The sequence below is a fragment of the Cimex lectularius genome, unplaced genomic scaffold (genome assembly GCF_000648675.2).
Source record: "Cimex lectularius strain Harlan isolate CLEC.00 unplaced genomic scaffold, Clec_2.1 scaffold274, whole genome shotgun sequence".
NCBI lineage: Eukaryota > Metazoa > Arthropoda > Insecta > Hemiptera > Cimicidae > Cimex > Cimex lectularius.
In genome coordinates, this window is record NW_019394156.1 from 514,077 (window position 1) to 530,976 (window position 16,900).

The window sequence follows — 16,900 nt, forward strand, 5'->3', positions numbered from 1 at the left end:
TCTACTACTGTATTACTAATCTCAAATTGGATTAGTGGTTATTATGAAGAATTGAAATTAGGGCTTTATTATATAATAAGTAATATATAAATCTGATCTGGTTTGTAAAGTGTTAAAGTGTTAGATTGTCTTCTTGTGCTTTCTGGGTGAAGAACCTGTGGTTTGGTCGTTAACGATCATTTTGGTCACTCAGACGCCATCCTACAATATTATAAAGAATCATTATTTCTTGATCGTTATATTATTGTTTTTTTTTCTCCTCGTCCTTGCTCGTCTTTTAATATAAAATTACGATTTAAAAAGGCTGACTATTGTATATCGGGGAGTTAGCATTGATCAAAATTTGTTTTATAAATGTTTGAAGTATACAGACTACTTACTACAAACTGATTTATAGGACTTTCGTGATTTTGTCTTTAATCAAGGAAGGATGAAGATTGAAAGGGGATTGTTGCCTCTTGTTTCGACCGTTTGCAGTGTATGAATTGACGTTCACCCTTCATCTAGATGTCGCTCAGAATTGGATTGACCATTGGTTTGAGTTGATTTCTTTTCTAAGGTATATCATGCTAATAGGGACGTAATCGTTTCCCTGTCAGGTCCGGCGTACTTCTTCGGTCGTTCAAAGGAAACGACAAAATAAAAAGCCAGGGGTTTGAAAGTCGCGATGTGTGTTTGCGTGCATATGCGTGTGTGTGTGTGTGTGTGTGTGTGTACGTATGTGTGTGTGAGGGAGAGAAAAAAGTGGGCGGGTGATTGAAGGGTATCGAAGAAGAGTGACCAGGGAGAGCTGCGCGAACAGGCAGGCGGACCAGAGACCAGAAGAAGAAAGAAGGGGAGAAGAAAGGGTAAAAAAGATGTGGGGGGAAGGGTTGGGCGGTCGCAGTGCGCGTGGAGTAAGCGCGTGGGATTAGTTGGGTGAGCGGCCGTGCGAGTGCGCCAACGACCGACAGGACTCATCCCCCTACCGGAAAGGCTGGATTCCCTTCAGTCGGTAGCCAGCCTCGGTCTGTCGAGGATGTGACAGAATCCTCTCCGAATTGGGCCGCAGAACACGTTCGTCCGTTGGTAGACGTTGACCGTTTGAGACTTGTCGAACGCGACTGACGACCGACATGGCATAAGTATCGCCTGGGATAAAGGGGGGTTTCGCGCCGGGTACAGTTATGGATATTCATGGTATGCACTCAATGGACTGGCTTTTCAAGAAAGAAAGAATCTATCTTTTGGCTCAGTTCTGGCAGCAGGTGAGTTCATCCCCATACACGTAGTTGTAAACGTAACGTGGGGGGTCGTCGGCTATTAAGGAATGTCGACCAGTGGACACCGATACCGGAAGTGTGAACAGTGATGTGATGACACTCGAGAGTTTCTGCCCTCCAGTGCATGTGATTTTTTCATTTTATCAACGAGTTCGTATTTTCCGAGGTACTGTCTTTTATTTACTTTTTGTTTTATTTTTTCGCGAGCTTTAAACTTGGTTCTGCCTCACTTCCTTTGACTCTCAAGTGATTTTTGAGTGATGTTACTGCTAAACGACTTATGACAACCGCACAAACGCCTAGCACCAATCTTTCTGCAGCTGGTTCTCGTTTGGCGCGTTCCACCTGCCGGGATTGGTTTATCGATACGTGTGTACAGTAAAATTTTTCATTTCGACCCTATAAATATTTCGGATTTGGGCTGAAATCGCGATCCGCAATCTTTTATCACATCGTCGTTTTACAATTTGAAAAACAAAAAACAAAATAAAAACAAGAACGAACGCGGCAATTCAAAGAAAAAACGCGTTAGAAGAGAGACTGTGTTTGAATTTTATCTTCTAAACTTAGTGTCTGTTTCTTATTGTAGCGTGTTCCAAAACACAAAAAATCGACTAACGCCAAATCGATGTTGTCACGTTTCTAGTTGGGAAGCCGAGACAACACCGCAGATTCGCTGAGACTCAGTTAACGACGAAAGTGCCTTAAAAATTAGTGAACGCCCAAACGATACGAGGATTAACTCAAAGAAAAAGAAGCCTCAAGAAATACCAAGAAGCTGAACAAAATGAAGATGAGCGGCTACCCGGCTTACATCTGTTTGTTCGGGCGTGATGTTTGTATACTTTGTGTTTTCACTTAAAATTAATTTAGTTTTTAGATATTTTAAGAACAATAGACGTTTATAATTTCTGCTAGGGTTGTTCATATTTGTACGAGATTGCTTACGCTTTTTGCCCGTACAAAATGGTTATTGTAACTAACATGTGTGCGTTTGCGATTGTCCCCTGAAGTGCGATTAATATAAATATTTTGCCCGCACTTCTTAACTTACAAACAAACAAATACACTTTCAATGGTAAATTTTAATGCCACATTAGTATCGTTTAGCGATGACATTTCGCGAGTCGGCGTTGACATTTTCCGCACTTTATCGAACAAAACCAACCAAACTTAAAATTTATGAAGAAAAAAAGTTTTAAAATAAATTGACAGTTTCCGATCCGAACTGAATATGGAAAAATGCAGTTAATCAAAGTTTGACGTTGTCAGTAATCCGGTGCGATTAGTACAAAAATAGAAATTCGTAATATTATTGGACAGTTTTCTTTTGATGTGGCTTGATTTCGCGAGATCTTGTTTGGACGAGTAACGTTCTTTCACCCGGCAAAAAATTGATTTTAAGTCCCGTTTTCTGCATTCCTCGCAAGCTTAACTAACGCTTATTGCATGATAGAATAGTTGGAGACTAACTTCACATTGCAATCTCCTCTTTAGAAAACAAATCCTACTTTTTTCGATTTTCGCATAAATTGTTCAAAGCCTTCGCGCGACCGGCCGGCATATTGCGTTAATAAACAAGAAAAGTTGGAAGAAAGCCATTGATGTTTTTCTAAAACGTATACACTTGCAATTCTGTTTTTTTTTTTTTTTTTACTTTTTTTTGTTGTTTTAAAGTTGAACTTTTCCTGAAATGATTCCCTACTGGGCACGATTTAATGTTGAAGGTTATGAGGAATATTAACACTGCAAGTGTTTATTAAGGGCATGCTCTTTGTGCAGCGTGTAACCCATTCATAGTTGTTTGGATCCACTGACTGGCACATTACCCTCCGCGACGTACTATTACTACATCAACAATATTCCCTTTGTTGATACCTCAGCCCTATTTAACTCATGCCAAATGTTTTTATGTCGTGCGCCACATTGTCTTTTTTATTTTTGTTTCATTTTATTTTTCCTCGCATCGATAATCATTAGATAAATTAGAGAAAATGCAGATAGTTTAAGTATTGAAAAACTAAAAACTGCTGCGATAGAAGAACATTTTTAACCGGTAAACACATTGGGAATACTCGATTTGATTTATGATAAAGTCTTAAATCCACGACACTCCTTGTCACTTGGCAAGAGCAATTGTATGTTAATCAGAAATAGTTTTATACCTCGTCAAGTGTACTCTGGCTCGGTGTCCGAGAGTGGAACGGCTGTAGGTTATTCCCAATCGCAAATAACTCGTGACTCAAATCCAACATTCGGATATATTTAATAACAATTGTTTTCACAATATACCACGAGTATCTCTCGAGTCGAGAAGTTTTTAGACTGATGTTCCGCTATTTCCCTAAGCGACGGTCGGTAGAAAGGGGACCACAGCTGTTATATATTTCAAATGTGTTTTAGTTGGCAAAGACCCTTCGGCAGATACCTCGCTCATTCTAATTAACAACGCAGAACCGATAGCTCAATTGGCGAGAAGGCGAGGCAAAGGCCTCAACCCCTATACCCGGGTGTTTTTACAAATATTGGCACTTGGCGAGTGTTTGTCTCTCTCAAACACACACAAACACTCGCACACAGGTGATCATCTGCCCCTTTCAAAAAACTGTGTAAAGTATCGCCTGCTAATTGAGCTCTTGAAACCTCTTTCATTACAACCACCTGCCGAGAAAAACCGTTCCGATTAATTTATTTCTACCCACTCTGTCTCTACCGAATTCAAATTTTCCACTGGAAAGTATTTTTAATTGTATTCCCTTTTACTTACTTTTCTCGTCTCTTTGAAGGAAAAAACAACAGAAATATCATATTTCGATACGAATATTTTGAAAACTTTTGTTTTTAAAGTAAAACAAAAAAAATCATTTCGCACTGAGTAACAGTCAAAAATCTTTTTAATAAGCGACACAATTTTATCCGTTAATATATGCATTAATCTGCACTATTTTTGTTTTAACGCGCCAATAAACATATATTTATTTACGGCAAATAGAAAAGTGGCATTAAAATGACAACTGCAATATATCTGCTAAATTATGACTCTAATGTTGAGCCGTTGCAATCGTGCCACTCAGGGCACTAAAGACATACAAATTTATAACATTTGCAAGCAACACTCATTTCTTTCGGGGACACCAAGAGAAAATGTCATTCTAGCGATTCATAAGCGGGTTTTGAGGTAGATCATTAAAAATAAATGGACCAAAGCCAAATAAGTGACATTGTGTAATTTTAGAAACCTAATAATAGTAACAATTGTATGCCGTATTTACATTATACCATATACATATTTTTTCGCCTAATCTTTGAGAAAATCGAAAATAAACAGTAAAAAAACAACATAGAATCTAGTTCGATTTTTGTGAGGACAAATACGATTATATCAATCAATATATTGTGGCAAAAATTTGTGGCCAATACTGAAATAGTAAGGCCAAAAAAAAAAAAAAATCAAAATGAAAGTTTATTCGTTCAGTGTACATTTACTTTATACAGTAATACTTCAAAAAGTGTTCCTCAATTTAGGTGACTTTTTATGTTAATTTGTAGTTCTTTCTCCTTTTACATTTCAATGAAAGTAAAATTAGTAACTTTGACAATTTCCTTAAACGTTATAAAGCCAAAAACGTTCAAGTTTCGACATATTTGCCATCCAAAACATCAATAGTCGATAATTTTGTAAGTTACGTTTAAATATAAAAAAGTTCGGTTGAGATTAAAATTTGAAAGAATGGCATTTGTTGTGAATCTGACCTTAACAATATGATCGGGGTTCTTGTCGGGTCATCAAAATCACATTAATAGCCCAAGGGGACCAAGGTTCTTAAAGGTTCCCTTCCTCCTTCCCTAATTTTACTCTTACAAAATTACTAAAATTACTTATCAATTAAGGAATCGAGGCCGCTTACCGATTTTTTTTTCGTTTTGACTCAAGGAGGCGGAGGAAAGTTATTCATATGAATATCCCCATTGACTTTGTGTCCTGATTAGTATCAAAGCTTCTGATGATTTTTTAAAAGGGAAAATCCGAGAAAGATAGTGAATTCCCTCCAGATTTGATGAATTGTCGATGTGTTAGAACGCCGACCCCCTCTCGCCCTCAGTCCGACCCTCTAAAATATGAAGTCTCGGTGTGTGTGGCTAGAGGGTATGTGTGTGCGAAGGGTTGAATGGGGGAGGAGAAGACCCCTTAGAAAATAAGGCTTGATGAGAAATATCAGGCTGAATACAAGGGGGAAAGAGGGACAGACAGTGAGAATAAGGTAATCAATATGCGAACTATAGAAATAAGACCGGTGTTTGTAATATATATACATACAATGTGGCAGTTTTTGTGGGTTTTTCAGTGACATCTTGGGTGAACATGGCTTATCGATTCGTAATGTAGAGATTAATTAAGACAAGGAGTAAGCGTTATGTGTTAAGCAATCCGAGTAATCCGACCGAGTCGGTTAGTTAGGTAAGAGACATTGTTTCATTTCGTAATGGGTAAGGATGAAAAGGAATCGCGGATCGCCGGCGATCGAGGAAGATCGCGTAGCTCGCTCGTTTTCGATTGAAAAGCCTGGATTTCGGCTGACAAATTATTAACGGCAGATGGACACGTGCGCCGAGCACAGATCAGTCATTACGAACCTTCCACCCACAAGTAAAAATAGTTCCCTTTCCTTCACCTCTGTTTTTATAATAATAATTCCCAGAGACTCGGTTGTATGGGCGGTCGCTCGGATCGAAAATACATCGTTAGTGGTGTAAGGTTGTGGGAAGGCATGACGTTAATTTACTAAAGTGTCAACCGTGTGTCTTGAAATAGCATCCAACGGCTCGGTCGCCGATAATGCCGATCTTTTAGTTTTCGGCCGCTATCGGCACCGTCTTGCGTACCGAGAGCCTGAGGCAGTGACTTGCACACTAACACCCACACACATGCGTGTACGGTCTCGCTTTTTGTCGCCCGATCCCCTTAATGTCTCCCAGCTAATGACAAGCATATGTCTCTTCTATATTCTTTACCCAGCTGTTCCGAATCATAAGACGACAAAAAAAAGCCTCGCTTCTCGTCCTTAATTACCCTCATACAAACGCACAGTTTTTTCCGTTTGTCTTATCTTGTCGACGCGTGAAAATAAAAATCGCTTTTAATTAAATTCGTCCCGTTGTCGATCTTTGCCGATTGATAGGAGCGCGGGGCAATTTGTTCGGGCTTATCCAGAAAGGGAGCTGGTTGACGGGAAGAGATATCGGAGTGCAGCTGATATCCAATTGATAACCGGTCCAAATCTAAGGTGAGGTAGTGAGACTGGTTCTCCCCACTTGGTAACATTTTAATATCGCGTAAAGGGGAGGCGGAGCATCTTTCTCCCACTAGCCTACCTCCACAGCCAATAATCTACCGGGCTTCCAACATTTTTATACATCCGATAAAAAGCACTCCCATTCTTACAGATATCTTTTCTTTGGTCTCCCTCGGCCAACTTTTATCGTCCGTTTTCATCCCTTCCACTCTTTCTGGCCATTCGCATTCGGCAGAAACCGGTTGTGATTACTTCAAAGGAGATGTTTTATTGGGGGAGGTGGACAATGCTCTGAGCCCGCGGTAGCTTCCGCACACCTTTGTCCCGTCGACCGCATGCAAATGGATTTTTAATACAACATCTGGTCTGACAGACCCGCGGTAACTTGAAACCCCTACGACTTCTTGACAAAAACCTCTATTATCGGTTGACGAGACGGCCCGCTTCCCTTCTTGGCCCACTCACTCCCCCGATTCTCTCACTCCTCCGAACCATAATGTATATCAATCAATCTATTTTATTGTTTATAATCCATTGTTCTGTCTTTTTTTTTCATTTTTTACATTCTATAATAGACGCAAATTTTCAAAACATGTGCCTGGAGGTAGAGATTTTTCATAATCACTTTATCACAACTATTATTACAAACATAATGTCTCAAACTTCGAGCCCTTTTGTTATATTTTATAACTATTTAATTTAGTTACAAATCACTAGAGTAAGAGGCATAAAACCGTCTACTAATTCACAGAGAGAAAAAACTATTTACACGTAGGAAATATTTGCAAAAATTTATTATTATAACGTGCTATCTCTTACGAAAACATTATACACTACACCGCATATCAAGCATGTTAATTTTTCTTCTTAATTTTTATCCATTAACAATTGGTGAGTACATATAAATGTTTTGATCGTATAATTATAAACAATTAAAAAATAAATCCAACTTGTAACATTAAAAGACTGAAATTGGTCTGGGAGAGCAATAGCTATAGAATCAAGTACAAAATGCACCATTGTTGCCAAATTTAAATAATCTCTACGAAAATTTCAAAAGTGTCTGATAAATTCTAGAATAACTTGGGCTAATGTTTATGTCATCGCGGTTCAACAGGTATGCCTTGTTTGATACTTTACTCCCTGAGGATGCCGGGGTGGTCCCGCAGAAACGGCGAGCCCGATTTTACCCTTTTAAACTTTAATTAATTTAATGACATTTCAGGAAAAAGTTTGATTCCTTTCAGTACACGTTCGTGGATAAAAGGACCAAAAGTAAAATAACGTCGCCTCTTCTTAATTAATTAATAGATGCGAGTTTTGTAATTTCGATTCACGTTGCTTCGTTCCCGATCGAGATTTCCCTTAACTCTCTTTCATTACCAAATTAAATCTCCCTCGATTTTTATCCATGGTAGAGATTTTTTTTGTTTAAACAAATTTAATTGGCCTGCAAGTAAACCATGGAAACAATTCACCAGGGGTTTTTAGATTCTGCAACTCCCCCTTTTTCGTTACCATAGCGGTTTCGAAAAATAAAAAAACAGGCGGAAAAAAAATTACGAAAAATAGAAAACAGGCGGGAAAAAATCACTCTTAAAACTGAAATGTGGATTGAAATGCCCAAACAAATAGCCAATTTTGGGAAAATTTGAACAGGATATGGCTAAAAATTTGGCAAATCTTCCATACCCGATAAAATTGTATACTTACGTTTAATACAGTCGCGTAAATAGAAACTTAATAATATTTATTTTTATTATAGGTGGTTTTTAATAACGGAAATTTTTTAAAAACCTTTTTTTAATTTTTTGGTTTTTGTTAAAAAAAATTATATGTGGTTCAAAAAAATTCATTACTTGGTTAAACATTTATTTGGACATTTCAGGAATTTACACCCATCATCAGCATCTTTAAAAAAAATTTGATGATGGGTATAAATTCCCGAAATGTCCAAATAATTGTTTAAATAAGTAACGAATTTGCTTTTTTAAAAAAACACATGGAATTGTATTTTTTTTAAACAAAAACAAAAAAAAAATATTTTTAATAAACATCAGGTTATATTCCAAGAAATATATTTTTTATTTTCCTGGTCCTGTGGTCTATGCGACGATGAACCTATAATTTGCTCCTTACCGATCTCCTTGGTCTGCAGACACACTGATGTTGGCGAAATAACGAACGCGTTTGACATACCTAGCAATGATTGGCAGACTACGAGGTATTTTTGTGCCAATTTTTGACAATAAGTTCAATGCAGATTGGTGGACATATGTCAGTGCATCCCTGGTTGCACATCTTTTTTTAACAATAACCCCCCCCCACGCCGTGGAATTTTTATTTTTATTTTAAATAAACCGAGAGAGAATAAAAAACGTGTCCATAGATTAATTCTACCGTTCACCATTTTTTTGGCCTGTCAAATAGAAGAATAGGAATCAGCCGTAATTGCCTGAGGAGGATGTTAATCTAAGCGCCTAAGTCGCTTCTCAACTCTATAATTGATCCTGCGGGCGATCATAATCTCGATTAACCCAAACGGGCCATTCGGCATGAAATTTAAGCACGTTTAGTCGATCTCTCCTCGGTTTTGAAAAAAGAGAGTGTGTGTGTGTGTGTGTGTGTGTGAGAGAGGGAAAAATTGATTAACGTTCGAGGGCGCTTTGATTTTCCAATTCCCACGCAAGATGGACAATGCATGCATGTCTAAGACAAATTCTTTTGTGCTATCTTGACTCTTGTCAGCATATTTGTTTCATCTACGCTTAAGGACGACAAACCCGGCAACAGGCGTATTTGTGGAGAGCAGTGAGCTTTGTGACGTATTCTCTACCAAAATTTAGCTAATTTGCTAATGTGTTTAAAAAATAGTGAAAAAAGGGAAAAACGCGAGGAATGCTAAATTGTTGGTGCCGTTGTTGCGCCGGTGTGAAATTGGTGGGGGTTCGTGGTGGGGAGTTAGAAAGGGAGAGGGTGAATGGGAAACAGAAACAGTAAACTTGAAGGGAATTTGGTTTAGTGCGCGACTGACCGCATAGAATGCGCCACCTGTTAGACTCGTCTCTCCCGCTCGCGCCCTCGTCTCGAATTTGTGCCAAAATTGAATTTTGAATTTTTGAATTTGCATTTGGTCGTGTTCGCCTGGTGCGATGGTGAGGCGAATACGCCCGTTTGCCGAGGTTGTCACTCGCGGGCAGCTTGTCGCCCAGTCGTCGTGATTCACTCCGGTGCGTGTGGAACGCGGTATGGATTTTTGTCAAAAGAAAAAGGTAAAAATTTACAATTTGTAAATGTCAGTGTTGTGCTGTGATGACGGTGAAAAGTCAGTGCCTGTGCGAAAACGCGAGATGACACCCGGCCGGCGTGAGCGTCCTTGATCCAGGGCCTTTTTCTTCGATATGTCGTACCGAAGGCTGAGAAGTACAGGGTGAATTGCTTTACACGGTCTTGTCTGCCGTTTAGGAAATTTCAGAATGTTCGTGGCCGAGGAATGCGGTGAGGGAAACTGGCGGATGATTGTAAGTTTTCAGTGGAAATCTTTTCGTGTTAAAATAAGTCAACAGAGGATTACAGAGATTTATTTACGACAAGCTGGGGCTCCTTGAAATCTAGCGACGCCAACGACAATCCAGGCAAAACTATCTCCTTAAAAACATTTGAAGATCTTCTATCCCCGGCCAAAAATCGTCTTCAAAAATAAAAATAGAAAATTGATAATTTGTAACAGTTGTCTGTGAGCCTTAAAAGCCATTGGATGGGTTTGTGAAAATATGTTCTGTAGAAAGATTTAATGGAATACAAAAGGCGAGGAGGGTATATGGAAAGGGAGGAACGCAAATGAGTCTATGTCTAATTACTTATCAAAGGGTGGAAACCATAAGGGGGAATCAAAAGGGGAAAGGGTGATTTTTCTCGACCCTTTCCGCTGTTTTTCCAAATCGAGATGATGCCGCTGTGCAAAGCGGCGGAAGTGCGGAATTTATTTCTTGAATTTAATAAGGGCGAAGGACAACGTTTCGGGGATCACGAATAAGATGGGGAAGAGCTGATATATTATTTATACTTTAACGAACAGGTGCCGGCCTTATATATGTAGCTTGTTTGGAACAAAAGGGGCTCCTTTCCTCTCTAATAAATACCCACGACATTTCAGCGAGATTATAATATAGAAGTTTTTCGGGTCGGCCGTGTATATGTATATAAATAGGGCATCCTCGGCTAAACCTGCAATATCCCCCCGCCCCGTTATGGGGTAATATTTTTGCATCGCAAATTCTTCCCGGTACGGAACCTTTTCTCACTTTACCTTTACAGGCATTAATATCAGGGCCTACGCAAAAGTTTCCCTTATTTATTATTACGATCGAAAAAGCTTCATATATCAATTCGGCGTCTCCCCTTCTCCCGACTCTCTCACTGTATTTCCCAACTGGATTGCCAATTTCATCGCAGCCGTATTCCATTCATCAATGTGAAAATCTGCATAAAAGAACAAAGTCTCCACATTATCAACTCCAATAATCCGCCCCTTGCCACCCCTTTTGTTTTCCTTCCTCCTTCCTTCTTTTTTTTACTCTTGTCAAACACTTTCATTACTCCTTTTTTTCCACCGCACTCCCCTCGCTGCATCAACGGCTCGTTAACCTTGCGGGTGTACAATTTTATTTAAAATTTTCCCTCCGATTTCTGTCTTAATACACATGTATTCGTGTTTTTCGAGACAATCTTATCAGGAGAGACAGCCGTGATTTTATAATCGGGGATTAAAAATGAGATTGCTCAATGTTTATTGCGTTGAATATTGATAATCATGGTCATTAAGTGTTAAGCCCTCAGATATTTATACCATCCCGAAATTAAGAACGTTGGCAAATAAAAGCGGTTGGAGACAATTATCTCGGTCAATATTGGTTTGTATTATAATATTTGACATAAAATGCTAAAGCAATTCCCCTTTATGACTACCCCAACTGTGAAAATGAGATCATTTGTTAGAACCGTCAATTTTGTTTTTCATTTAAGTGCGTATTTCCACATTGAATAACACGTAATTAAATACAAACAACTCATAAAATAAGCCTGCAGTATAATGCTGTTTTTGTCGATTTGTTAACACAATATGTTGGTTAAATCGACGTCCGTAGCTGCGTACACCTGGTAATATTGATGAACTAAGACGTAAATTATATTGGTCTCATCTGAATAAAATATTGGCGCAAAACTCGCATGCTAAGTTTTGTTTGTGAATTTTTATTATTGCACAAAAAAAACACTACTAAACTAAATGCGTCAATATGTAGCGTCAAGACATATTTTGATGACATTAGCAAAATTAATTTTTCGTAATAAACGTAACGTAAAGGGAAAATGAGGGCAGGGGGAGAGAACTGCATGTTATCAAAAAATATTAGAATGAGATATGGGAGAATCTAATGGTGAGAGAGGCGAGGAGCGGCTCATATTTGTTGCACGTTAGGGATTAGGGCATTGTTTTTAAGATGACTAGGTTGTAATGGGCTCCGCTCCCTAGTTGGTTTTTATATGTATATTGTTCAAAGAGGGGAAGAGATCCATAACTCTACTCTGATTCGTTTTATCAAAATACTAAATAACTTACGCGACTGGGAAAAGAAAAGAGGTTCCTGCTTCTTCTAAGATATTAATTTCCCCTTTGCAAGCTTTACTTTTTCTCTTTAAAGATTTATCAACGATTTTTGAAAAAAGCCGGAGGAGAACCACATATATATAATTCATATTGGAAATTGTAATCGAACCAACACTAATAAACGATCACCTGTCGGATCGGTCCCCCTCTCTTCCACTACGGAGGGTAGGCAAGTATAGAGTTGCAATTTAAAAGATCTCGTAAAGGAGGGTCGATTACTATCTACCGAAGAGACTGGTCGCTGTTTCTCTCTCCATTTAAGTTCTACAATACTCTTGAGTACCGAAAATTCGTTATCCCTTACGCCTCTACGTCTATTATTCTAAGATAGAATAATTAACGACCGGCGCACTCTGCTTATTGGCCGGACTTCAGCCAGAAGAAGTTGGGCTTGTAGATCCTCCTGAGAGGAACCGCTGGGTGCTTCGAGACTACAACTCCTCCAGGAAGTAAGGAGCAAGCTGACACCTGGTAGCAGAGCGTGGTTTCCTCGACACTTGCCGCAAAGCGTGATAAGGGGACAAAAGCAAAACCTGAAAATTAAGTTGCTGCCCTGTTAGAAATCTGCAGGAATCAAACGTTCTTCATCAAGGATAACTATTTCGTCTCCATTTTAACTCCTCCTAACTGATAATTATTTCGTCTCCGTTTTAACTCCTCCTAACACATTACAATTGGGTACCAGTGATTCCTGGTAGCAGAGATTTTATAAAATAAAAAAATTTGCTTAACCAGATTGTGACTGGTAATATTTTCTTTCAGAGCCTCAACTAAACATCACAGACTCCGGTATTCTCAGTAGAGAACCTAGACTGCCCATAGATAAATTGTTCAATGAAAAGTATTATAAAAAAATGCCGCAATTAACTGTCTCCCGCCTAAACAATTAAAATCCGTAAATATATAGGGGAGTTGTTCGCCTCTGTCCCCACCTTGTCAACGGATAGCCCATGGGAGATTCTAAATTTTATCGAAAAAAGTATATTGATATAAACCGAACTGCCCCCCGAATGGTTCAGCGAATTATTGAGAAAAGTTGCCGACAAACAAAATAATCCAGTACTTTTACAATTCCTGAACGATATAGAAGCTCGTGATTTCACATTCTCCGAATTAAATGATATAATATTGCGTACTAAGAAATAAAAAGCAAGACTAGTCTTTGAGGGCGTATTCTTCGTCAATTATCAAGGCCGCAAACATCCTATCAGATTACATAGAAAGCGATGTACATAGTCGACAATGATTCAAGGAGTTAACACAGAGGGCACATTTCTTTTGTACAATTATGGTCTAGTTGTATCAAGTACTTTCGGAAGTAGAAAGATTTGAAATCTCGGCGAAGTCCGAAAATCTGGGCGAAAAATCATGTTTAAAGTGGGGCAATACAATTTTTCTAAGTGGCGAAATTAAGTATATCGCCAATAATTATTACGAGCTCGAGATTCGAATAAAAAATACAATGACGGTAATTATTATGGGACAATTTTTTTTTTAAAAAGGAAATAATTTTAATTGCAGGAATAATCCTGGAGATCAGAAACATTGCGAAAGTCCAAACAATCTAAGGCCGGATTTACAGGGACAAAAGGCAACGTGATTACCGCCCCACGACCAAAAACATTGTGGACGGCAGGATTACCTGGATAAATTACGGACAAAATAGGAATCAAGTCCTAGAACCAAGCGTGACAGACCAATTACCCTCAGTAGAAATTACAAACTAATAAAAATATACCCAAACTAAAGCCAACGGAGCGAGTCCCCTCCAAAAAATTGTCACGAAAAACCGCCACCATACAGTTCCCATTAAGGACAAAATCAGTGGCGAAATCGCACACGACTCCCTGCCAAAATAGCAAATTAAAAAACTAATCAAGAGGGTCTATAACAATAATTCCGCCACGCCTGAGCATTTAAAAGCCCACCAAATAAAGAAATTGGTAGGAACAATAAATTATGTCACTATATATTTTTTTTAATCGGTCATTTTCAGCCCTTACTGTCACCGGATCATCAATTTCTTGCATATGTTCCAGAATCCATAAAAACCTGTCCACAAATAGAATCGCTCAAACCGAAAGAAAGTTCAATAAATTCATCGTCGCAAACGCGTGAAATGAAGCGTTTTCGCGTAAAATTCATTACGGATTAGGATAAATTACGGACAAAATAGGAATCAAGTCCCCACCCGGCCCAGAATCAAGCGTGACCGACCAATTACCCTCAGTAGAAATTACAAACTAATAAAAATATACCCAAACGAAAGCCAACGGAGCGAGTCCCCTCCAAAAAATTGTCACGAAAAACTGCCACCATACAGTTCCCATTAAGGACAAAATCAGTCGCGAAATCCACACGACTCCCTGCCAAAATAGCAAATTAAAAAACTAATCAAGAGGGTCTATAACAATAAATCCGCCACGCCTGAGCATTTAAAAGCCCACCAAATAAAGAAATTGGTAGCAACAATAAATTATGTCACTATATATATTTTTTTTAATCGGTCATTTTCAGCCCTTATTGTCACCGGATCATCAATTTCTTGCATATGTTCCAGAATCCATAAAAACCTGTCCACAAATAGAATCGCTCAAACCGAAAGAAAATTCAATAAATTCATCGTCGCAAACGCGTAAAATGAAGCGTTTTCCCGCAAAATTCATTTGAACATCAAAATTAATAAGTTAACATGGCCACAACAATTTTGTGTCCTTAAAAATCTAACGTGGGACGTAATATTAGGCCTGGACTTTGTATCTAAATCACAAATGGTAATAGACCCCACAAGCAGCTCGATACATTTTAAATTTGATCTCGACAAGAGCATTACTCTCTCAACCCACGAGAACATTGTTCCTCAATTCGGTTGATGGGTTAAAATGTAGATTCAAAAACACCCTCATCGATAAACTCGGCTTAAGCAATTTGATGGCGTATAACCTTAAGTTAGCTGCCGTTACTAATGACGACGCGCGAACACTCCAGAGTATGTTACAGAATAGGTCCATTTAGTTATGCAATTCTTAAAAAATAGAAAAATTATTAAACGATAATGTCATTGAGAGGGTAGAGACGCACTTCATGTCCCCCTGTTTTCTAGTCCCGAGACACACGAATAATGGGGATCCCAAAGAATTCAATAGATTATCGAGAAATAAACAAAAAAAACTTATTTCTCCCATCATATCCAGGGGGCAAATTTTAACAAAAAAAATAGTCAAAAAGTGACAGCAAGTTTTCATGTTCCGTGGGGAACATATGCTTTTAAAACAATCCACTTTGGACTTGCCATAGGAGGGAAAGTTTTATCACATTTAATGGAGAAGATTTTGGACGATCTTCTATTTAAGTTCGTATTTTTCTATTTTAACGATATGGTAATTTACTCCCCAAATGTTGAGGACCACATAAAACATTTAAATGTCGTTTTTAACAGACTGTCCAAAGCAGGTTTGACCATTAACCCTGCAAAACTCCGACTAGCAACAACGCGGATAGAATTTTTGGGACAATTTCTCAGGGCAAAGTAAAGATCTCCCCGACGCTTATCCAACCGGTTCTCGATATCCCCCGGTGAAAAACACCCGTCAGGTAGCCCGTTTATAGGAACGATAAATTTCTTTAGTAAATTCATCCCTGATTTCGGCCGAATTTCCGACCCACTTAATGTGCTTAGGAAGAAACACCCTAAATTTAATTGGACGGAAGAACACGAAAAATCATGGTGTGCCCTTCGTCGCGCTATCATTTCCCCACCTATCCTGAAAACGCCCGACTTTACCACCATTGGCCATAACATTTGCATTCGAGAAGTACCGAATATACTTTGAAGCCGATGAACTTGATCTTTATACGGATAACATTGCCCTAAAAAATGTTATTAAAATACGGGATAAAAATTTCAGATATGCCCGATTTACAATTAAAATCGTTGGGTTTAAATTCAAAAGATTTCATATACTGAGGAAATGTAACACTATCATAGACTATTTATTTCATAATCCTCCCGAGACAATCGGCAACAGCAATAACATAACGCCTTTAAGGCGGTCATCAAGGGATATATATATAACTTTTCATAAAATCGCGTCGTTATTCTATAAATTAAACTTATCTAAAGGCGATGAAACAATCAGTTATAGAATGCTCAAATTGCCAAGGAACAAAAATATGTCATCAAAACCAAACGGCGAGATGTCGCGTTATATGGCACAAAAACCTCGCGAAACAGTTTACATTGATATAGCGGGACCCCTTCCACCGAATAACGGCCATAAGTGCATCTTAACTACTGTAGACAGAATGTCGCGTTACTCATTCATCTTTCCCATCCTCGAGTATACATAAATTATATTGGGAATATAATTTTTCGTTCGACCTAAAATGCGAATTTTAACGGGGATAAATATAAGACCTAGAGGATTTGAATTGAAACAGTTTATCGATTTGTAATTGCAAGAGAGCGATAATATTGTGAAGTGGGTGTCACGGGTAGTGCAAATGACCGCCCGGAGTTGTAACAGGTCTCCTGACAGTTTCAGGAATACGGGCCGAAATATTGACGCCGGTTATGGGAATGTTGAAAAACGGAATGGACGGAACCGTGTGTCCTGCGAGGACCAACGGACCTACTCCCATGGAAAGATCTCTCTTCAATTTTCCTAATTAAACGA

At 38.6% G+C, this 16,900-nt stretch overlaps 1 protein-coding gene across 13 annotated transcripts in view; it reads left to right on the forward strand.

Moving 5' to 3' along the window:
* The first annotated feature begins 977 nt into the window (after positions 1-977).
* LOC106665711 (homeobox protein cut) overlaps positions 978-16,900 on the forward strand; it is a 28,709-nt gene continuing 12,786 nt past the window's right edge. For 6 of the 13 annotated variants that reach the window (XM_014392350.2, XM_014392359.2, XM_014392361.2 and 3 more), the window contains exon 1: positions 978-1,247. In XM_014392350.2, the coding sequence (XP_014247836.1) occupies positions 1,167-1,247 (81 nt within the window). In that variant the 5' untranslated portion in view covers positions 978-1,166. The other 7 variants (XM_014392354.2, XM_014392355.2, XM_014392356.2 and 4 more) reach the window with 7 other exon arrangements.